General features: G+C 38.3%; 1 protein-coding gene across 1 annotated transcript in view; it reads right to left on the bottom strand.

Moving 5' to 3' along the window:
• Positions 1 to 23,319, bottom strand: part of SHC3 (SHC adaptor protein 3) — a 198,417-nt gene that overhangs the window by 29,643 nt on the left and 145,455 nt on the right. The window contains exons 10-11 of the mRNA XM_054588065.1: positions 19,037 to 19,195; positions 16,457 to 16,752 (exon numbers count right to left, since the gene is read on the bottom strand). Coding sequence (XP_054444040.1) covers positions 16,457 to 16,752; positions 19,037 to 19,195 — 455 coding nt within the window. The remainder of the gene's footprint in view (positions 1 to 16,456; positions 16,753 to 19,036; positions 19,196 to 23,319) is intronic.

Below are 23,319 nucleotides of genomic sequence, written 5' to 3'. Positions count from 1 at the left end.
AGCCCAAGCAACATCCACTCACTGGCATTGCAGCAACTTATTCACATGGAAGCCCATGCCCACCTCACTTTGCTGGCCCTTCAAGGCCAAAGTTATAAATCAATGATCAGTGACTCAGGGAGTAATTTAAGCCACAAGAGGACTGACTAAATGATTCTGAAGCTATTGAAAAGAAAAAATAAAGCGCTCCAGACTCCATCTCTGAGACTGTTCCTACACACCCAGCCCTTGGCCCCTTTCCAGCTGCTACCTCAGGGACAGTAGCTTCAGTGCCTCACAGCTCAGAAGCCTGCCACAATCACCCTTGTCACCCACAACTCAGCAGCCCCAGATACGCCCACCCTGAACAATCAGTGCATGGTGGGAAGGCACATAGGTTCGACTCTGGAATAAATTTAGACACAGAGCTGTTTTGCATCCTTACTTCTCCGAGTAATCCACTGTGCCAAGTTTACCCCTTTATAGTCAGAGACCAACCAATTACCATGAAAATCAGATGAATAAATATTGAAGAGAATGTGTTCATCGTCTATTTTGGTGTCCTCACAGCAAGGAAGCAACATTACATTTTTAACTAAGTCTTTCATTTCCATTTTATTTTTCAGCTAAAACTGTCCACCAGAGGATCAATTAAACTAGATCATCAGATCCAGCATAAAGCCCCCCAAAAGAACAATTATTAGTAGACATAACTTACAAATTTCTCCTCCAAAATTAAAGTTATATAGATGGAACAGTGTGGGGTTTGGCTGTCTTGGACACTTGCTTTAAATACATCATCACAATTCATTTACTTTTTATCTTTTACATTATCTTGATACTGCTTTGTGATACTGTTTAGTAGTAGTAGATACCTTTTTATATCATACTTTTGCCTGTAAGGACTGAGTGAACAAAAAATTAATAACCTTTGGTCTATAAAATGGTATAATTTAGCTAAATTTTAACTTTTCATTTTTAAAAAATACCTAAAATTTTCAACTGAAATATTTATATTCTCATTGAATTGCTTTGGTATTTCCTCTCCTGTTTTCTTTGGATAAAAACAACTGAATTAACAGACAGCCTATGCAAATGGAAAGAGTTATGGACTTATTCTGTTCAGGAAAAGCTTATTTGTGATTCTATATCTGCCAACAACATGTGACCCCTAGGATTCCACATCACCTTATTGGGTTCTTGATTCCTACAAAAGCCTGAAGTTAATCAATGCATTCACTTGTCTAATTCTTGTTGAATAACTACTATGTTCCAGGCTCTATTCTAGATATTGGGAGATACCACAGGGAGCAAGACTGCTACCCTCATGGAGATTACAGTCAGGACTGGGGACTTGTGGTAAATAATAAACAAATTCACAAATAAACAGGTGCTTGTGTGTGATAAGTGCTTTAGGGTAACAATAAATGAGGGTAAAGAAATAGGAAATATCCAGGGGATTCTATTTGAGATAAAAAATGAGGGAAAGGTTCTCTTATTTGTAGTAAATCTAGTTCATTGTAGGAGATGAATATAGAGCTGACACCCAAACCAGATGAGCACACACAAATGACATAAGCAAAGACAATGAAGTCAAATTTCACTTGGGAACAGCAACTGAAGAAATCCTAAAGAAACATTACGTGTCCAAATCCAACATTGCAATTTCTTTGTCAAGACTGAATTGTGTTCATGCCAGGATATAACATCAGAAACATCTGCCTGTGTAATACCCCATATTAATAGACTTAAGAAAAAAATAACAGTGCTATCTCAAAAGATGCAGATGAAGATAAAGTTCAGTACCTACATATGATAAAAGTAATTAGGTAATCAATATGCATCAATTCCACAAGAGCAGAGAGTGTTCTTTTAATTGGTTCACAAATATATCCCAAGTGACAAAAACAATGCCTGGATTTAGTAGTCATTTGGTATATATCGCAGAGTGAATGAACGAAGGAAGGGAAGAGGAGGGGAGGAGAGGGGAGGGGAGGGGAAGGGCTGGCAAGGGCAGTCTACCCAAAGTTTCCATCATCCATAATGAACAAAACCTCAAACCGTCCCTTTCAGTCTGGGAAGAAGAAAAGGGCGCCCTCTCCTGGCCAATGCTCAAAGGTGCTCTGGAGAGCAAACAGGTGAACATTTCAGAAAAGGTATTGGAAGGCAGGGAACAAAACTTTCAGTATTTGGAATGACATGACACCTGTTACAGTAAAACCCCTGCAACCACATTCCTCTCCCTGCAGCAATAATAACTAAATAGTAACTAAAAATAACATACTGTTTACAACATGAACTAAAACTGGACACTCTAGGAAATAACCTAACACAGGATACAAAAGAGCTTTCTGAAGAGAATTTTAAAATACTAACAAAGAACATTTTAAAAACAAAATAAGTGGAGACTTATGTTCATGGACGTAATGACTTAATATTGAAAAATATCAGCTCTCCCGAAATTAAACTTTTTTTTAAATTTTAAGTTATATGTTATAGTTTATATTAATTATTACAGTGTCCAAACTTTTCCACCTTTGCCCACCTCCATCCAGGTTCTGCCACCTCCTCAGGCAATCCCCACACCTTGTCCATGTGCATGGTGCATCCATATATGTTTTTTGACTAATTCCTTCGCATTCTTTCAACCAGTCCCCACCTCCCCTCTCCTCTCTTACAGCTGTCAGTCCGTTCTGTATTTCTATGCCTCTGATTCTATTTTGTTCATTAGTTTCTTTCGCTCATTAGACCCCACATATAAGTGAGATTACATGCTATTTGTCTTTCACTGAGTGGCTTATTTCACTTAGCATAATGGTCTCCAGGTCCATCCATGCTATCACAAAAAGTAAGATTTCCTTTCTTTTATGGCTGAGTAGTATTCCATTGTGTAAATACACCACAGCTTTTTTATCCACTCATCTACTGATGGGCACTAAGGCTGTACCCAGCACCTGACTATTGTAAATAACACTGCTATGAACATTGGGGTGCATATATTCTTTTGAACCAATGTTTCAGGATTCTTAAGATATATTACAAGAAGTAGAATTGCTAGGTCAAAGGCAGTTCCATTTTAATTTTCTGAGGAAATTCCATACTGTTTTCCACAGTGGCTGAACTAATCTGCATTCCCACCAACAGTGCACTAAGGTTCCCTTTTCTCAACATCCTCACCAACACTTGTTTGGTGATTTATTGATGATAGCCATTTTGGTAGGTGTGAAGTGATATCTCATTGTAGTTTTAATTTGCATCTCTCTGATGATTAGTGATGTTGAGTATTTTTTCATATCTCTGTGGGTCCTCTGTATGTCCTCCTTAGAAAAGTGTCTATTCAGGTTCTTTGCTCATTTTTCAATTAGATTGTTTGTCTTCCTGATGTTGAGTCATATGGGTTTTTAAATGTATTTTGGAAATTAAACCCTTATCAGATATATCATAGCAAATATATTTCTTTAGCTGTGCAGAAGTTTGTTTTAGTTTGATGTAGTCTCATGTGTTTATTGTTTCCTTTATTTTCCTTTCCATAGGAAATATATCAGCAAAAATAATGTTACATGAGATATGAGAACACTTACCATCTATGTTTTCCTCTGGGATTTTTATGGTATCACAACTTACATTTAAGTCTTTCATCCATTATGAGTTTATTATTGTGTATGTAGTAAGTTGGTGGTCCAGTTTCTTTTGTTTTTTCTTTTTTTGCATATACCAGTCCAGTTTGCCCAACACCATCTATCGAAGAGACTGCCTTTACCATATTGCATGCTGTTGCATCCTTTCTCAAATATTGACCACAAAGGTGTGGGTTTATTTCTGGACTCTCTGTTCTATTCCAATGATCCATGTATCTATTCTTATGCCAGTGACAGGCTGTTTAGATTACAGTGGCCTTATATTATAGTTTGATATCAAGTATTGTGACACTTCCAACTTTGTTCTTCTTTCTCAAGATTGCTGAGGCTATTTGGGGTCCTTTTCGGCTCTCTATGAATTTTTGGAATTTTTGTTCTAGATATGTGAAATATACATTGGTATTTTAATAGGAATTGCATTGAATCTATACATTGTTTTGGGTAATGTGGACATTTTAATGATGCTAATTCTTCCAATCTGTGAGCATGGTATATGTTTCCATTTATTTGTATCTTCCTCAATTTCTTTCTTAAGTGTCCTATAGTTTTCCAAATACAGATTTTTACCTACTTAGTTAAATTTATTCCTAGGTACCTTATTTTTATTATTGTTGCAAGAGTAAGTGAGATTTTTTCCTTAGTTTTTCTTTCTGACAGTTTATTATTGGTGTACAATATGCCATCAAATTCTGAAAATTGATCCTGCTACTTTGCAGAATTCATTTATTGGATCTAGTAGTTTTTTGGTGGAGTCTGTAGGGTTCTCTATGTACAATTTCATGTTGTCTGTGAACAATGAAAGTTTTCCTTTTTCCTTTCCAATTTGGATGACTTTTATTTCTTCTTCTTGTCTGAGTACTGTGACTAGGACTGCCAATACTATGTTGAATAAGACTGGTGAAAATGGACATCCCTATCTTGTTCCTGATCTTAACAAAAATACCTTAGTATTTGCCCATTGAGTGTGATATTGGCTGTACATTTTTCACATATGGCCTTTATTATGTTGAGGTATGATCCCACTGTTCCCACGTTGCTGAGAGATTTTATCATAAATGAGTGCTGGATCTTATCAAATGCTTTTTCTGCTTCTATTGACATGATCATGTGATTTTTATCTTTCATTCTGTTTATGAGATGTATCACATTTATTGATTTACCAATATTGTGTCAATCTCGCATCCCCAGAATAAATCCCACTTGATCGTGGAGTATAATTTTTTTTATTGTATTACTTGGATCCAGTTTGCTAGTATTTTGTTAAGGATTTCAGCATCTGGGTTCATCAAAGATATTGGCCTATGATTTTCTTTCTTTGTTGTGTCTTTATCTGGCTTTGGAATTAAAATAATACTGGCCTCGTAAAACAGGTTTACAAGTCTTCCCTTCTCTAGAATTTTTTTTGGAACAGTTTTGAAGAATAGGACTTAGTTCCTTTTTGGTTGAAGGATAAAACTCACTTGTGAACCAGTCTGCTTGAGGACTTCATTTGCTGGGAATTTTTCATTACTACTTCAACTTCATTAGTTATTACTGGTCTAGTCAGGCTGACTGCTTCTCCCTGATTCAGTTTCAGAAGACTGTATATTTCTATAAATTTATCCATTTCACCCATGTTGTCCAATTTGTTGGCATATAGTTGTTCATAAAATTTCATAAAATCCTTTGTATTTCTATACTATCAATGGATACTTCTCTTCTTTCACTTCTGATTTTGTTTATTTGGGTGCTCTCTCTTGTTTCTTGATAAGCTTGGTTAAAAGTTGCTCATATTTCTTTATCTTTTCAAATAACCAGCTCCCGGATTTACTGATCTTTTGAATTGTTTTTAGTCTTTGAGTCATTTATTTCCATTCTGACCTTATTTCCTTCTCTCTAATCACTGTGGGCATTCTTGTCGTTTTTTTTAGTTCTTTTAAGTGTAAGGTTAGATTGTTTATTTGATATTTTACTTATTTCTTGAGATAAGTCTATAATTCTATGAACTTCCTTCTCAAGACTGCTTTTGCTTTGATACATAGATGTTGGGAAACAGCAAAGGCAGTCCTGAGAGGGAAGCTCATGGCAACACAGGCCTACCTAAAAAAGAGAGCAACATTTCAAATAAACGACCTAACCCTACCACTTCAACAAATGGAGAAACGACAACAAACTAAGTCCAGAGCAAGTAGAAGAAAGGAAATAGTCAAGATCAGAGCAGAGCTGAATGACACAGAGACTAAAAGAACCATTCAAAGGATCAACCAATCCAGGAGTTGGTTCTTTGAAAAGATAAGCAAAATCAACAAGCCTTTAAGCAGACTCATCAAGGAGAAAATGGAGAGGACCCAAAGAAATAATATCAGAAATGAAAGAGGAGAAATAGCAACTGATACCACAGAAATACAAAGGATTGTAAGAAATTACTATGAAAAATTATATGTCAAGAAACTTGAAAACCTCGATGAAATGGACAAATTTCTAGAAAAGTATAATCTTCCAACACTGAATGAGAAGCAGAAAGCCTGAACAGACCAAAAACAGCTGGTGAAATTGAAGCAGTAATCAAAAAACTCCCGGCACACAAAAGCCCTGGACTGGATGGTTTCACAGGAGAATTTTACAAAACATTTCAGGAAGAGCTAACCTCTGTCCTGAAGATGACGATGAAGATGACGATGAAGAGACCATGAAAGACTCCCAGACTCTTTTTATGAGGCCAGCATCATCATAATCCCAAAACCAGATAAAGACCCTACAAAGAAAGAAAACTACAGGTCAATATTGCTGATGAACATAGACGCTGAAATCCTCAACAAAATATTGGCAAACCGCATCCAGCAATACATTAAATAGATCATCCACCTTGATCAAGTGGAATTCATCCCAGGGATGCAAGGATGGTTCAATATACGCAAAGCAATAAATGTAATACATCCCGTAAACAAAAGGAAAGACAAACTCCACATGATCATCTCGATAGATGCAGAAAAAGCATTTGACAAGGTACAGCACCCATTTATGATCAAAACACTCAGCAAAACGGGAATAAAGGGGGCATACCTCAACATAATAAAGGCCATATATGAAAATCATACAGCCAACATCATACTCAATGGGCAAAAACTAAAAGCTTTCCCACTAAGATTGGGAACAAGACAAGGATGCCTGCTTTCACCACTTCTATTGAACATAGTATTGGAAGTCCTAGCCACAGCAGTCAGACAAGAAAAAGAAACCAAAGGCATCCAAGTTGGAAAAGAGGAAGTAAAACTCTCATTATTGCAGATGACATGATAGTGCACATAGAAAACCCTGTAGACTCCACCAAAAAACTACTCGACCTAATACGTGAATTTGGCAAAACAGCAGGATACAAAGTCAAGATTCAGAAATCGAGGGCATTTTTGTACACCAACAACAAAATAGCAGAAGCAGAAACCAGAGAAAAAATCATATTTGCTACAGCAACAAGAAAAATAAAGTACCTGGGAATAAATTTAACCAAGGAGGTAAAAGACCTGTATGCAGAAAACTATACAACACTGAAGAAAGAAATTAAGAAGACGCAAATAAATGGAAGCATATACCATGTTCATGGATAGGAAGAATTAACATCATCAACATGTCCATACTACCCAAACCAATTTATAGATTCAATGCAACCCCGATTAAAATATCAATGATTTATTTCACAGACACTTCAAAAATTTATATGGAACCATAAACGACCCCGAATAGCCACAGCAATTTTGAGGAAAAAAAAACAAAGCTGGAGGGATCACAATACTGGACATAAAACTATATTACAAGGCCACTGTAATAAAAACAGTCTGGCACTGGCACAAGAACAGACACACAGATCACTGGAACAGAATAGAAAGCCCAGAAATAAACCCATGTCTCTATGGTCAACTAATATTTGACAGAAGGGGCAGAAGCAGAAATTGGGGTGAAAATAGCCTCTTCAACAAATGGTGTTGGGAGAGCTGGTCAGCTACATGGAAAAAATTGAAATTTGATCACCAACTGACACCATACACAAAAATAAACTCAAGATGGATAAAAGACTTAAATATAAGTCACGGCACCATAAAAGTCCTGGAGGAGAACATAGGCAGGAAACTCTGATATCCCACGCAGCAATATTTTCACCGATATGTCCCCTAAAGGAAGGGGTATAAAGGAAAGAATAAACAAGTGGAACTTCGTGAAAATAAGAAGCTTCTGCACGGCTAAAGAAAACATCAGCAAAATGAAAAAGGAGCCAACTGTATGGGCAAATATATTTGTTAATGAAACCTTGGACAAGGGTTTGATCTCCAAACTATTTAAAGAACTCACATGACTCCACTCCAGGAAGACAAACAATCCTAATAAAAAAAATGTGCAAAGGACCTGAACAGATTTTCTCCATGGAGGACATTCACAGGGCCCAGATACATAAGAAAGTGTGCTCAGCATCACTAGCCGTCAGAGAAATGCAAATTTAAACCACAATGAGATACCACTACACACCGGTCAGAATGGCCATCATAAACAGATCAACAAACAACAAGTGTTGGCGAGATTGTTGAGAAAAGGGATCCTTAGTGCACTTTTCTCGGTGGGAATGCTGACTGGTGCAGCCATTTGGAAAACACTGGAATTTCCTCAAAAAGCTAAAAATGGAACTGTCTTTTCACCCAATGATTCCACTGCTGGGATTATACCCTGTGTCCCAAAATACCAATTCAAAAGAACCTATACTCCCCAATGTTCATAGCAGCACAATTTACAATAGCCAAGTGTTGGAAGCAATCTAAATGCCCATCAGTAAATGAGTGGATCAAAAAACTATGGTATGTTTACACAAAGGAATACTATGCAGCAGAAAGAAAAAAAAGAGATACTACCCTTCATGACAGCATGGATGGAACTGTAGAGCATTATGCTAAGTGAAATAAGCCAGGTGACAAAAGACAAATAACATATGATCTCACCTGTAAGTGGAACCTAACTAACCAAACAAGCAAGGAAAATATAACCAGCAATACTGAAAGAAAAAAGAAACCAACAGAGTCAAGAGGGAGGGAGGCAGGTAGGGTGCGGGGAAAGGGAAGGGCGGGGTCATGTCAAGGAACATGTATAAAGGACCATTGGACAAAGCCAAAGTGTGGAAGGTCTGAGGGAAGCGAGGGAGGAGGGCAGAGGAAAGTGGTGGAAGGAAGGTGGAGAGAAATGTATTTGAACAAAAAATAAAATTTTTTTAAAAATTTATTAAAAAGAACAACAAACTAAGCCAAAAGTGAATAAAAGAAAGGAAATGATAAAGATCAGAGGGGAAACAAACAAAATAGAGTCTACAAAAAATGATACAAATGATCAATGAATCCAAGAACTGGTGCTTGGAAAAGATAAACAAGATTGACAAACCTTTAATCAGACACATCAAGAAAAAAAAGAGAGAGGACTCAAATAAATAAAATTAGAAATGAAAAGAAGAAATAACAATGGACAAAGAAATTCAAAAGATTGTAAGAAAATATTATGAACAACTACATGCCAACAAACTACACAATCTGGAAGAAATGGGTAAATTCCTAGAAACTCACAATTTTCCAAAACTAAATCAGAGAATCAGAATAGATAGATTATACCTAGTGAAATTGAAGCAGTAATCCAAAAACTCCCAACAAACAAAAGCCCTGGAGAGAATGGCTTCACAGGTGAATATACCGAGCATTCCAAGAACTAATACCTATCCTTCTCAAACAATTTCATAGAATTCAAGAGGAAGGAAGTCTCCCAAGTTCATTTTCCAAGGCCAGTATTATTCTAATTCCAAAACAAGATAAAGACACTACCAAAAAAAAAATGATAGGCCACAGTCCCTGATGAACATAGATGCTAAAATCCTCAACAAAATATTAGCAAACTGAATACAACAATGTATCAAAAAGAGGATACATTATGAAGTGGGATTTAGTCCAAAATGCAAGGTTGGTACAACATTGGCAAATCAATAAATGTGATTCACCTCATAAACAAAGTAAAGGATAAAGACTATGTGATCATATCAATACATGCTGAAAACACATTTATAAAATCTAGCATCAATTTATGATAAAAACTCTCAGCAAAGTGGGATTAGAGGGAATATACTTAAACATTAAAAAGGCCACATATGACAAACTCACTACCAGCATCATACTCAACAGACAAAAACTACAAGCATTACCCTTAAGATTAGGCACAAGATAGTATGTCCACTTTTACCTCTCTTGAGCAACATTGTACTGGAAGCCCTAGCCACAGCAATCAGACAAGAAGAAGTAATAAAAGGCATCCAAATTGGAAAGGAGGAAATAAAACCATCTTTATACCCAGATGACATGGTACTATACATAGAGAACTCCAAAGATTCCAACAAGAAACTAGTGGAACTGGTAAATGAATTCAGCAGAGTAGCAGGATACAAAATTAATGCTAGAAACGAGTTGCATTTTTATCTGCCAGTAATGAACTAACAGAAAACAAAATTAAGAAAACAATCCCATTCACAATTGCTTCAAAAAGAATAAAATGCCTGGGAATAAACCTAACCAAGGATGTAAAAGACCTATACTCAGAAAAGTATAAGACACTGGAGAAAGAATTTAAGAAGGTACAAATATATATATAAGCACATACCATTGTTCATGGATAGAAAGGTTTAATATCATTAAAATACCCATAACACCCAAAGGAATCTATAAATACAATGCAATTCTTATCAAGATCCCAATGATGTATTTCACAGAACTAGAACAAGTATTTCAAAAATGTATATGGAACTGCATTCCATATTTCAAAAATGTATGAATGAACTGCAAAAGGCCCCATATAGCAACGGCAATCCTAAGAAAGAACATAGTTGGAAGAATCATGCTACCTAATATCAAACTAAACTACAAGGCCATTAGTAATCAAAATAACATTGTACTGGCATAAAAACACACATATAGATCAATGGAACAGAATAGAGAGCCCAGAAATAAACCCACAACTTTATAGACATTAAAGGAAGCAAGCACATACAATGGGCTAAAGATAGTTTATTCAAGAAATTGGAAGCAACCTAAATGCCCATCAGTAGATGATTGGATCAAAAAATTATGGTACATATACACAATGGAATACTATGCAGCAGAAAGAAAAAAAGAACTACTAAACTTCGCAACAGCATGGATGGAACTGGACAGCATCATGCTAAGCGAAATAAGCCAGGGGGCGAAAGACAAATACCATATGATCTCACCTATAAGTGGAACCTAACCAACAATACAAAGATGCAAGGAAAATATGACCAGCAACACTGAAAGGAAAAGAAATCAACAGAGACAAGAGGGAAGGGGGGGGGCAGGGAAAGGCAAGGGAAGGGGAAAGTCAAGGAACATATAGCAAGGACTCGGACCAAACCAAAGGGGAAGAGCTGAGGGAGGGAAGGAGGGAGGGGGCAAGGGAAAGTGGTGGGAGGGAGGCAGAGACAAATGTATTTAAAAAAAAAAGAAAAGAAAAAAAAGAAATGGTGTTGGAAAAATTGGACAGATATGTGCACAAAAAAGAAACTAGATCACCTTCTTATACCACATACAAGAATAAATTCAAGATGGATTAAGGATTTAACTCTTAGATATAAAACCATCAAGATCCTAGAAGAAAACATAGGCAACAAAATCTCTGACATGCTCATAGCAATATTTAATCTGTTATATCTCCCCTAGCAAGGGAAACAAATGAAAAAAATAAACAAATTGGACTAGATTCAACTAAAAAGTTTTTGCACAGCAAAGATAAGTATCAACAAAATAAAAAGATATCCCACAAAATGGGAGAACATATTCATTGATATATCTGATAAAGTTTTAATATCCACAATTCATAAAGAACTTGCAAAACTCAACACCAAAAATACATACAACCCAATTACAAAGTGGGCAAAGGACCCAAATAGACATTCTCCAAAGAGGGCATACAGATGTCTAATAGACATACGAAAAGTTGCTCAACATCTTAATCATCAGAAAGATGCAAATAAAAACCACAATGAGATATCATCTCACACCTGTCAGAATGGCTATCATCAATAAATGAACAAACAACAAGTGCTGGCAAGGATGTTGAGAAAGCGGAACCCTTTTACAATGTTGATGAGAATGCAGATCGGTGCAGCCACTGTGGAAAGTAGTAGAAAGTTTCCTCAGCAAATTAAAAATGAATCTGCCTTTTTACCCAGTGATCCCACTTCGGGGAAAATATCCGAAGGAACCCAAAACACTAATTCAGAAGAACATAAGCACCTCTATATTCATGGCAGCATTGTATACAATTGCCAATATAAGGAAGCAGCCCAAGTGTCCATCAGTAGTTGAGTGGATAAAACAACTATGGGACACTTACACAATGGAATACTACTCTGCCATAAAAAAGAAGACAATGTTATCCTTTGCAACAGTATGGATGGATCTGGAGAACATTATGCTAAATTATATAAGCCAATCAGAGAAATTCTATGTGATTTCATTCATATGTGGAATCTAATGAACAATGTGAACTAACAAGCAAAATATAGTCAGACTCACAGACAGCAAGCAGGATGACAGCTAAGGGGCTGGAGGTTACAGTGAGGAGGGATCAAGCAAAATGAAAAAAAGACTCACAGACACAATCAACAGTCTGATGGCATCAAGGGGTTGTGGGGTATAAGAGGACTAAGTGGTAATGGAAAAAATACAATAAAAAATAAAATGCTAAAAAGAGAAAAAAAAACAAAGCATAGCAGACAAAGGGAGAGAAAACAAGATTAGAAGAGGAAAGAAGGAAAAGAAACAATAAAAATAAGCAATAGAAAGAGAAAACCCAAAAAAAAAGAACAAAGAAAGGAAAAGAACGAAAAATAAGAAAAAAAATAGAGTATGAAGAAGAAAGAGAAAATATGAGATGTGAAAGGAAAAGTAGACAGAAAATTTTAAAGAGAAGAAAACATTAAAAAGCTATGAAAAAGAAAATATAATGATAAAAATAATGAAAAAGAACCAAACGGAATTCATCTCAGTGGAGTTTAGTGCCTGTCTGCTGGGATCTCCCTTTGGGTATTCTCCAATGTTGTCTAAAGCTAGTGTAAACCAATATCAGATGCTGTCCATGTATGGCCCTTGGCAGCCTAGTCAAATCTGCAAGTGACACACAGCTTGTGGCTGCCTCCACTGGACTTGGCTGCATATGAAAGGGGCCAAGCTATGCTTCAAGGCACAAGACCCAGAGGTGGGTCAGCAAACATCCCAAGGCACCCCAGGATCTGCCTATACTTGCCTCTGCCTGTTGACTGACTGGATGTCAGATTTAGTCACTGAAACAGCTGTTTCTGAAAGGGCATCAAGCAAAATTGGGAGGATGGAACCCCTGAATCTTCCATGATGGGGCGAAGTTCTGTTTAGACTTCAAGGAAGATGGTGGGTGTGTCCCGCTGCTCCAGAGTCCCATATCTCAGTCTGCCCTGGATTATTTCTCTGAATTCAGCAGGGTGGAGTCCCTAGTAGGCAGACAGGTGGGGCCTGTGGGGCTTCTGGAGCCTAGAGTTTGGGTTTGCCAGAAATCAGGAGTGTGTTTCTATTGGGTATTTCTATCAGCTCTCCTATGAAAGGAAAGCCAGAACATTTCTCAGGAAAGTGTAAGGAATGGTCAAGCCCCAGATCCAGTCCCTGACACTTCCTGAGTCTGCCTGTGTTGCTGACTCCTCAGCAGGGAGTAAGATGCAGGGTGATAAAAAAAGATGCAGGGTAGGGGAAGCAGTATACCAGAGGGTAGGGTAATTGTTTTTCCCCAGGCTTATTCCCCTAGGAGGGGCTTGCTCTTCTCAAGAAAAATGGTTACTGCAATATCAGGGATGACCCCCCCCGCCCGACAGGGATCCTGGCAGCTGCTCCCCCACATCTTTCGCAAATGCCTCCTACCCCAGACTCTCAGGCAACTCCAGTCCATACCACCCTCCTGTCACAGGATCCCAGGGTGAGTGGCTGCCAATGAAAAACTTGTCCTTTGGCCCCTTTAAAAAAGTTATGGCTTTGTTCCCAGAGAGTTCTGTCTTTCCCCAACAGACAGAAACCCCGCCACTTATCACCACTGGACGTTACACAGGTGGATGACCCAGGCTCTGGTGCTCTGTGCTGAGGAGTTTAGTCTGGGGTTCAAGCTTCAGGCCTTTCAGGTGGAAGCTCTCCAAGCTACACTATCCCTTTGTATCCTCGGCCTGCCACCTGTGGGAGCAGGGCTGTTCCCTTTCACAACCCAGCCCTTCCTGAATGTCTTGAGGTGGTTTCTGCCCCTCCTTGGTTAAAAGTCTCTTCTTCAGGTAGTCTTCAGTTGGTAACTCTGGGTGACCATTCATCTATTTGGTTTTATTTCCAGTTTTGTTCTGGGAGGAGGTAAGAGAAAGATCCTCCTACACTGTTGCCACCTTGCAACCCCTTCCCAAATTAATCTATGTATGCAATACAAATCCTATCAAAATCCGAAGCTGTTCTGTCTCTCTCTCTCTTTCACTTACTTGATAAAGTAAATCTAAAATCAGAACAAAAAAGAATCAAAGTCTGAAAATAGGTAAGACAACTTACAAAAAGGAGAATCAAGAAGAATATATTACCAGAAATTAAGATAATTTCAAAACCGTAATGAATAACTCAGTATGGTATTTGTACAAGGAATAATAAACTGTGAGATTAATAGAACAGAATTGACAGTGCAAAAACTGACCCATGACATAGGGAACTTAATAGGAGGAGCAACAGTACCACAGAAAAAGATGAATTATTTGACAAATAGTGACAAAAAATTGGATCCCTACGTGGAGATTTTTTTAAATGTTGGGTCTCTATCTTAAATTATCTTCAAAAGTAACCACAGTTGCAAATGTGAAAGATAAAACTATAAAGCTCATAGGAGAAAATATAGAAGAATATAGTATATCTGTGATTTGCAGATGGGAAAATCCTTTAAAGTTCAAAACATAAACTGTAATGGGGAAAATTGATGGATTTGGCTATATTCCAAAGAAATACTTCTATTTGATGAAGAGTGTTTCAGACAAAATTATCCAAAAGGTGGAATAGTGAAAGAGTACATATGGAAATTCTATGACTGAGAAACTTAACAAAAAAAAAAAAAGCCCAATAAGAAGACTAAAAGAGAAATGTGGAGAAAAAATAGGAATAGAAAATGTACAGAAAAAACCTATAGATGAAGTGTATTCCAAGAACTGAATGGCACACAATGAGATACCACTTCAATCCCCGGTCCTACCAGGTAAGCAACACCAGAGGGGTGACATCAAGGAAGAGGAGGATGTGAGACCCTTCATGCCTTGCTGATATGCTTGTAGGTAGTCCAGCCCTTCTGGAAGCAAATGCAACCCATAGTGAAATTAAATGTATGTATACCCAGTAACCACAAACTCTCCATTCCTAGAATTCCCAGCGATACCGTCCTGGGTACAGGATAAAAGACACAAAGGTTGGTAGTGCCTCCAGTGTCTCAGGCCTTCACAGGGAGTTCAGGGAGTGATATTTGGACCATGTACAGCAAGCCCAGGCAGCCCACCCAAGGTACCCTTCATTTTACAGAAGTCACCACTGACAGACCTCAGGAACATGTGCCCAGGGGAAAAAGAAAGATATGAAATTGGACTTGTGGAACAATATCATGTGGCAAATTTTTTCAATGAACAAACACAAAATATACATTTTTCCCCACTGTGCATATATTTTTTTAAAAATCCACACAATGAAAAAAAGGTAAATTGGAAGGCTATATATTACATTCACAGAAGTGGTTGTCAGGTGGTAGGAGAAGACGAGGTGTGGAGATGATGTCTAGAGAGCTGAGGTATGCAGACAACTTAGTCTAGACACCCAAGATAATGAATCATCTCGGGTAACACCGCCCCTCCCCAGAAACACATAGCTAAATTGTGTTCACCACATGAAGCTAAAGGCTAAGTCTTCATCTCTACCTATCAACCAAAAAATGCAATGTTCTTAATCACTATTTAGATAGCTCTACCTGCTTCTTTGTTTTCATTGGATAAAAGATTTTAAACAACAATCCTAGAATTTACCTAATGGTTAGGGTAAGTAATTTCATGTATTAAACTTAGTAATCTTAGATTGTGTCAAGGTGAAGTCAGATATATTTGTTGACTAGACAATGGGATATTTAGTTAAAGCCACAGAGTCATTGAGACACAGCTATACTGTTGAGCTTACTGTCATGAGGCATCACATCTGTTGGTGGGAAGGCACAACACTAATGAACAGGGATTTACCTACTGCTTCATCCCATTTACAACCTGCAAAGAAAAGCCTGGGATTCAGCTTTTTAAAATATTTTAGAGAAATATTAAAAGCTCAAGGAGCCTTGTACACCCTTGTCCACTATGAATGTATTTGAGAGGAAAACTTTCTCAGTTTCTGTATTTATGTTAAAGAAGAACTCAAGTTAAGGAACATGTATAAAGGATCCATGGGCAAGGACAATGGGCAGAGCAGGGGGGACTGAATGTGGGAGGGTGGGGCAGGGGAGAGTAATGGAGGAAAAAGAGGGACAACTGTAACTGAACAACAATAAAACAAATTTAAGAAAAGAAGAACTAAGGCTCATAGCCTGGGCCCTAGTGATGTTCCAAGTTTTATAAATTGCAAGGGCCCTGACTGTGAGCTCCAGTAGCCCAGCTCTGGCCTGAAAGCATTAGTCCCTTGTGCCTGGGCTCAGAGTCCTGAAGGATTGACCATCAGGACATCACAGGCACCTAAAGGAAGAGGAGGGAAAGCAGTCACCATGCTCACCGTGCCTTCTGGGTCCACAAGCAGAAGATGCTTGGCCTGGCCATCATGCATGCCAGTGAGAACGAAAGAGCCAGGGTTGGTGGTACTCTTCCTGACCAGGAAGTCTCCGTCTCGCTTCAGAAGCCCCTCTGCCTCCTTTCTGCTCATCTCGCCTTGGTACCAAGGCTCAGCCTTCAGCTCTTCCAGCATCACAGCATCCGGGGCTCTGGGTGAGATAGGGCTGATGCACTCCACAGAGGCAGCCTTGCTCAGCACAGGTCCTGTGGACTGGTTCTTTAGAGCATCTTCAAAAGGTTCTGCCATCAGCATTTGCCAGCAACAGGTGGACCCAGGAAGAACAAAATGGTAAACAGTACAATGTGAGGGATGGGAATGCAAAGGCAACTCTACCAGAAGAAGGAACTAGAGACAAATGACAGGCTGACAATATAACGAGATTCATCATAAGTGTTTGAAAGCACAGCACAAATCCTGGCATGACTCCTTCTGATAAGTCTGCTTTCCCAAGGCAGCTGGGTGCCAAGGATTCAAGCACACTCTTTGTCTAATTGGTTATAATGACTTCAGTTTTGCACACCCCAGGGATCCATGCATATTACACAATATCCACTTTCTTTGGAACGTTGGCTAGCCTCTTTAACAAATACATTCTCTTCTGAATAAAAACCTGCCAAACCAAAGGAAATACACAAAGGAAAAGACAAATTGCAGGATTTTGATTTTGTGCAAAAGCTAAACACAACCCATCAAATGCTTACTTCTAAATCTTTGTATTGGGTGATTTTTTTAAAAGAAAATAAAACCAATGTTTATTTGTTGTCCCATGTGTGACTTGCCCCAGACAAAGAGCCCTACCTCCCTTAGACCTTCACTGTTTTCTGGTGGAAAAAGTTCTTGTGTGCATGGCTGAGGCTGAGCTGACTTCAGGCCCTTCAGAACACGACTTCCCTACAGGGCATGGTCAATGGGAGGACATCTGCTCCAACATCAACAAATGTCAGAGGCAAATAAGTCAACAGGCACATCTAATTAAATCTCAGTGTTTGATTTTCAAATAAGTAATTGCAGAAAAGCACTCTAAAAAAAATGTGTGGAGTGCTATACAAATATGTGGTATTATAATGATTATTTGGAGCCACACTGCCAACCCAGTACAATGCAAGCACCACAAGAACAAAAACAGCATTCTCTTGGGCACAATTACATCCCCAAAGCCCTACATTATTCCTGGGACATAGTTCCTACTCTATAAATATTCAACAAGTACTGTAAAATAAGACCTATTGTTAGTAGAGGATGGGCAGAAGTAAGTTGAATAAATGAAATCAAAATCAGGTCATTTTGATACTTGTTAAATCATTTATATAGTTGGAATGAAAAAGAAGTTAAAATTATTGATTACAATTTCATTTCATTCTTTTACCTATCTTTTTCCTGATTACCTGGAGTAGTTGACAATTTTTATTATATTCCTTCTGCAGCATCATCATCATTCCCACCATCATCATCATATCCCATTATCATTATCACTATTTATCATTACCATCACCACCATTATCACCATCCTTATTTAGCTCTAGTAGTTCAAAATAAACAACCCAGGGTGCTGCCTTTGTTTTTTCACACTTTTCAATATATACTAGTCTCCTAGGGCTCTTTTGCCTTTTTGTCTCCTCTAATTTGGGGAGTAGAAATTGATGGAAGAGATAATGTTGGCTCCAGTTCTCAACTTTCCCATCTCAAATTCCAGGCCAATCTAACTCTCCCCATGCTCTGGGGCCAAGAATTGCTGATAAATTGAATAAATTAAACAGTAAAATTGTTTGACCACAAATACAACTACTAAACTGCAATTGTAAGACATCATTAAAACAAGCAGAGGCTCAGAGAACCACCACTTGTTTCTACTTGGTAATACATAGTTGTTATTTCAGCTCCACAAGAATAGGGACTTTGCCTATTTTGTTTTCCTGTATATCTCCAGTGAGTAGAACGGTATTTGACACATTAGGTGTTCAGTGGAATAGGGGAAGAGATTTGTAGTGGTAGAGAAAGAGAAGCAGTAAAAGAAAAATGAGAGGGAAGGCAAGCATGTGTGTGCATATGAAAGGGGTCTGCTGCCATTTCTTGGTTCTATGTTAATCTTGCTCAATAGACTAAGAGCTCTGTGAGGACAGTGGCCATACCATTTCGCCTTGGCATCCTTAACAACTGAGACAGCATTTAGTACACAACAGCAATTAATATATTTAAGTAAATAAATAAATAAATGAGTACATTTATTTATGTATATTGTTTGCCTCAATACATGTGCAGATCTTCAGGAGGTAAGTCAATGCCAAAAAGAGGGGGAAATTGCTTTGTCTCTGGACAACAGAGAGGAATGTAATCCCAAAGCAGAAGTTGGCCAAGTTCAAAGCCTTAAAAAGTCTAATCACAGTCCAGAAGATTTCAGCTAGTCATCCCTGTTAATCAAAACCCAGCTAACAGAAAATTCAGTAATTGCACCGATTTCCAATACAAAGCAGTGTAGAAAGCAACCTCAAAAGAAAAGGAAACTAAAGGCAAATGGAAACCCACTCATGTCAAAGAGGTCCTTCCTGGGGCTGCTCTCTGCACTGCTCCCTGCAGTCGAACCAGTCTGCAGAGGGAAGTGCTGGGTATTCACATAGGTGGGGGCTTCTCCCGTAGAGGCCACATGCGCTTTTCCTTCTGGCATGCTATAGGTGTCCATGGATCCTGCAACAAAAAAAATGAGCTCTTTCTCTTGTTGATGGTAATGCTGTTGATGTCCTTATAGTTAGCCGCCCAGTCTTACAGAGAAGGTCCTTCAGATTAACCCTAAGAAAATTCTTCTTGCAACTCTTCATAACTTAAATCTCCCCTTCTGAGCTCATTACATGCACTGTTGTCTTCTGGCTAGGACATGTTCTATACCTTCATGTCAAAATGGGAGCTGTGAGCCTATGACAGTGGATTCCCACAATGGTAAGTGCCTTACCAAGACTCTGCCTTGTGCTAGGCAGGTGAAGGGAGCAGGCCATACCTTGGTCTACCCATCCCCTTTACAAAGACCCCAGATCAAACAACTGAACTGAAGAGTGACAAGTCTAATTTTAATCACCCTTTTTCTTTTTATGTGTAAGTGAATGCTTTGTAAGTTAACTTCATTCTAGTATTACAGTGCAGGCGCTTCGACCCCAATTTAGAAGATTACTACCTATTGAACTGAGATACCTTTCATACAAAACATAGCCAGGCTTGCAGCCCCTGACTCCATGCAAGGGATCCAGCCGGCATGGGCGTGATTGAGCCCTCCCAGCAAGGCAGGACCTCTATGGTACTTCCTAGCTAGACCCAGACTATATCCAAACTAGGCCAGCAGGCCCTGCTATTGTTGCCAGAGGAGAATGAAGGGTATTTCCCAAGCATGCCTGCTTGGGTCACTATCTAATCCTTTCTACAGGATCCCTGTCTCTAACACATACATATTCTCAAGATGGCCTTTTGGTATTCACATCTCCAGAGAAGGCCACCTTTCACTCCCTATGGGCAGTAGATGTTGAAGCTGGCTCAATCCAGCTGGGAGGAGTCAGCTCAGACTTTTTAAGAAGCTTTCCACAGAGCCTATTATTGGACTTTTGACAGCACATCTCTGTCTGCTTGTACATGTGAGAATGCCAGTATTTAGCTAAAATTCCTTCAGGTTGAGAATCTCTAGCAAAGTCATGAATTGTCTCTACTCTTATTCCTGTACATGAACTCTAGGTTTCACATGCTGTTCCTGGGTTACATGTCTTGGTTTAGCAGTGGCTAGCTGCAGTTCACACATGTGTATGCATTGCAAACAAATCAGTCTGTAAAAAGAATTTTACAAACTGAATTTTTAAAAGAGAAGATGAAAAGCCCAATGAATACCTTTCCTAAGGACAACCCTATCCCACTCACACAATGGCAGATGCAGAGCCAGGACAGCCAGACACATGTACCATGGCAGCCTCAAGAGTTCATTTTATCTAGGGGGAATAGCTGCTTGCAAAGTAATGAGGAATATTCTTATTTGTTCAATGGAAAAAGATATGTATTATTTTCAAAAGAGAACTTGGAATTTTTTAAGAGTAATGAGTCTCAAGAACTTATGTAAGGCTCTTTTTTGCCCTGATGAATCTCTTATACTATCTGTCCTTGGTCTTGGCCAGAGTACCTAATACACAAAAAGACACCTCATTTTTAAATAAACCTAACTTATTTTTCAATAAAGTAAATATATAATATAAATAATGTCTCCTTATATGTGTAAGTATGTATATATTATATAGACACATTTTAAATGTCTATGGAACAAAAGTAAAAACATAGCAAAAAATGTCTTTGACAAAATTATGACTTTTATTTGCTCTTTCCATCATACTCTGATGTAGAGCCATGTGGTAGCTTCTGCCAGACATTATGTTCAATTGACCAAGCAAGCACAAATAGGTTATCTTTTGGCTGGGGGCAGGAAACATGTGAAATTATCTCACAAGGAGGGAATTTTTAAAATTTATTGTCATTACAGAATGATAAATGGATCAATTTAACAAGAGTATATAACCCTTGTAAACATTGATGCGCCCAACACAGGAACACCTAAAAATATAAAACAAATCTTGATGAATCTAGAAGAAGAAATCAACCATAATACAGGCATAGTAGGGGACTTTAACACCTCACTGACATCAATGGATAGATTTTCCAGGCAGAAAATCAGCAAGGAAAATCAGCCTGAAATGACATATTAATGCAGATGGATTTAAATTATATTTTTAGAGAATTTCACCCCATTCTCCTCAAGTTCAAATGAAACATTTCCCAGGACAGATCACATGTTAGACCAAAAAACAAATTCTCAAAAAATTTAAGAAGATTGAAATCCTATCAAGCACCTTCTCTGATCACAATAGTATGAAACTAGAAATCAATAAAAAGAAAAAAATGAAAAGCACACAAACACACAGAGGCTACATAATATGTTAGTAAACAATGAATGAGTTGACAATGAGATCAGGAGAAGACCAAAAGATACCTGAAGACAAATAAAAATGAAAATACAATGACCCAAAATCTATGGGATGCAAAAAAAGAAGTCTTAAGAAGGAAACTCATACCAATACAGGCCTAAACCAAGAAACAAGAAAAATATCAAATAAACAGAATCTAATCTTACACCTAAAGGAACTAGAAGAACAACAACAAACAAAGCCCAAAGTGAGTTAAAAAGAAGGGAAAAAATAAAGATCAGATTGGAAATAAACAAAATAGGGTCTAAAAAACAATACAAAAGGTCATTGAAACCAAGAGCTGGTTCTTTGAAAAGATAAACAAGATTGATAAACATTTAATCAGACTCATAAAAAGAGAGGACCCAAATAAATAAAATCAGAAATGAAAAAGGAGGAGTGTCAACAGACAACACAGAAATACAAATGATTATAAGAAAACATTATGAATGATTATATGCCAGAAAATTGGACAATCTGGAAGAAATGGATCAATTCCTGAAAACATGCAATTTTCTCAGACCAAATCGAGAAAAAACAGAAAATTTTGAACAGATTGATTACTACCAACAAAATGACATCAGTAATCAAAAAACTCCTAACACACAAAAGCCCTGGACTGATGGTTCACAGGTGAATTTTACCAAACACTCAAAGAAGAATTAGCACCTAATCTTATCGAATTATTCCAAAAAATTCAAGAGGAGGAAAAAATCCCAAGTTCATTCTATGAGACCATCATTATCCTGATTCTAAAACCAGACAAAGACATTATAAAAGAAGAAAATTATGGGCTATATCCCTAAAGAACATAGGCACAAAAATCTTCAACAAAGATGGTGGCATAGGCAGACATGGCTTTCCTCTTCACACAACAACAACAAAATTACAACTAAGATATAGAACAACCATCTCTCAGAACCTACAGAAATCAAGTTAAATGGAAGCCTGACAACTATGGGATTAAAGAAATCACATCCATCCACATTGAGCTGGCAGACTGATGCCATATCTAAGATTCCATCAACCTCACTAACACAATTTGACCTGCCTCGGTGATCCCCAGAGACTCCACCCCCCATTCAACTTACAGGCCCACCCAAGCTGCTTTTCCTTATGAATGGTCTTGACTCACGCTTTACAACTTCTTAAATCCTCTCAAATAAGCAGCAGCTGGCCGGAGTGAGCCATATGCCCAGAACTAGCAGCCTAGATTCACAGCATGGCTTCACCTGGAAATCTCCAGGCCCAGCACAAGGAGCAGCCATCTCAGATTGCTTTATAACTAAGGCAGGGTAGCCCCCAGCAAAACACAGGTCAGGGCTGATCTTGGCATGCACCACCTGGGAAATCCCAGCAGCCAGCATACCCAGTGGAACAGTTACAGACCATGTGGGAGTACTACCACCCTCCCCCTGCACAGCTAATTCTCCACATAGGGCAGAAGTTGGTGATAAGTGGTCACAGTCAATCCTTGCAGCTAACTGTCCTGGGTAAATCCCTCCCATTGATCTGCCAACAGCAACCAAGACTCAACTACAAGAGGAGGGTGTACTCAGCCCACACAAAGGGTGCACCTCAACTACCCAGCTTCGGTGATAGTGGAGGTTGTACCACTGCACCCTAGAGGATACTTACTACATTAGTCCACACTACCAAGACACAGAGTCAAAGCAGCTCTACCTAATACATAGAAACAAACACAGAGAGGTTGCCAAAATGAGGAGACAAAGAAACATGGCCCAAATGAAAGAACAGATCAAAACTCCAGAAAAAGAGCTAAAGGAAATGAAGATAAGCAATCTATCAGATGCAGAGTTCAAA

The sequence above is a fragment of the Pteronotus mesoamericanus genome, unplaced genomic scaffold (assembly GCF_021234165.1).
Source record: "Pteronotus mesoamericanus isolate MK-2021 breed Mesoamerican mustached bat unplaced genomic scaffold, CSHL_Meso_final scaffold_125, whole genome shotgun sequence".
Taxonomy (NCBI): Eukaryota; Metazoa; Chordata; class Mammalia; order Chiroptera; family Mormoopidae; genus Pteronotus; species Pteronotus mesoamericanus.
The sequence above is the reverse complement of the archived record's forward strand: the minus strand, read 5'-3'. Positions and strand labels throughout refer to the sequence as shown.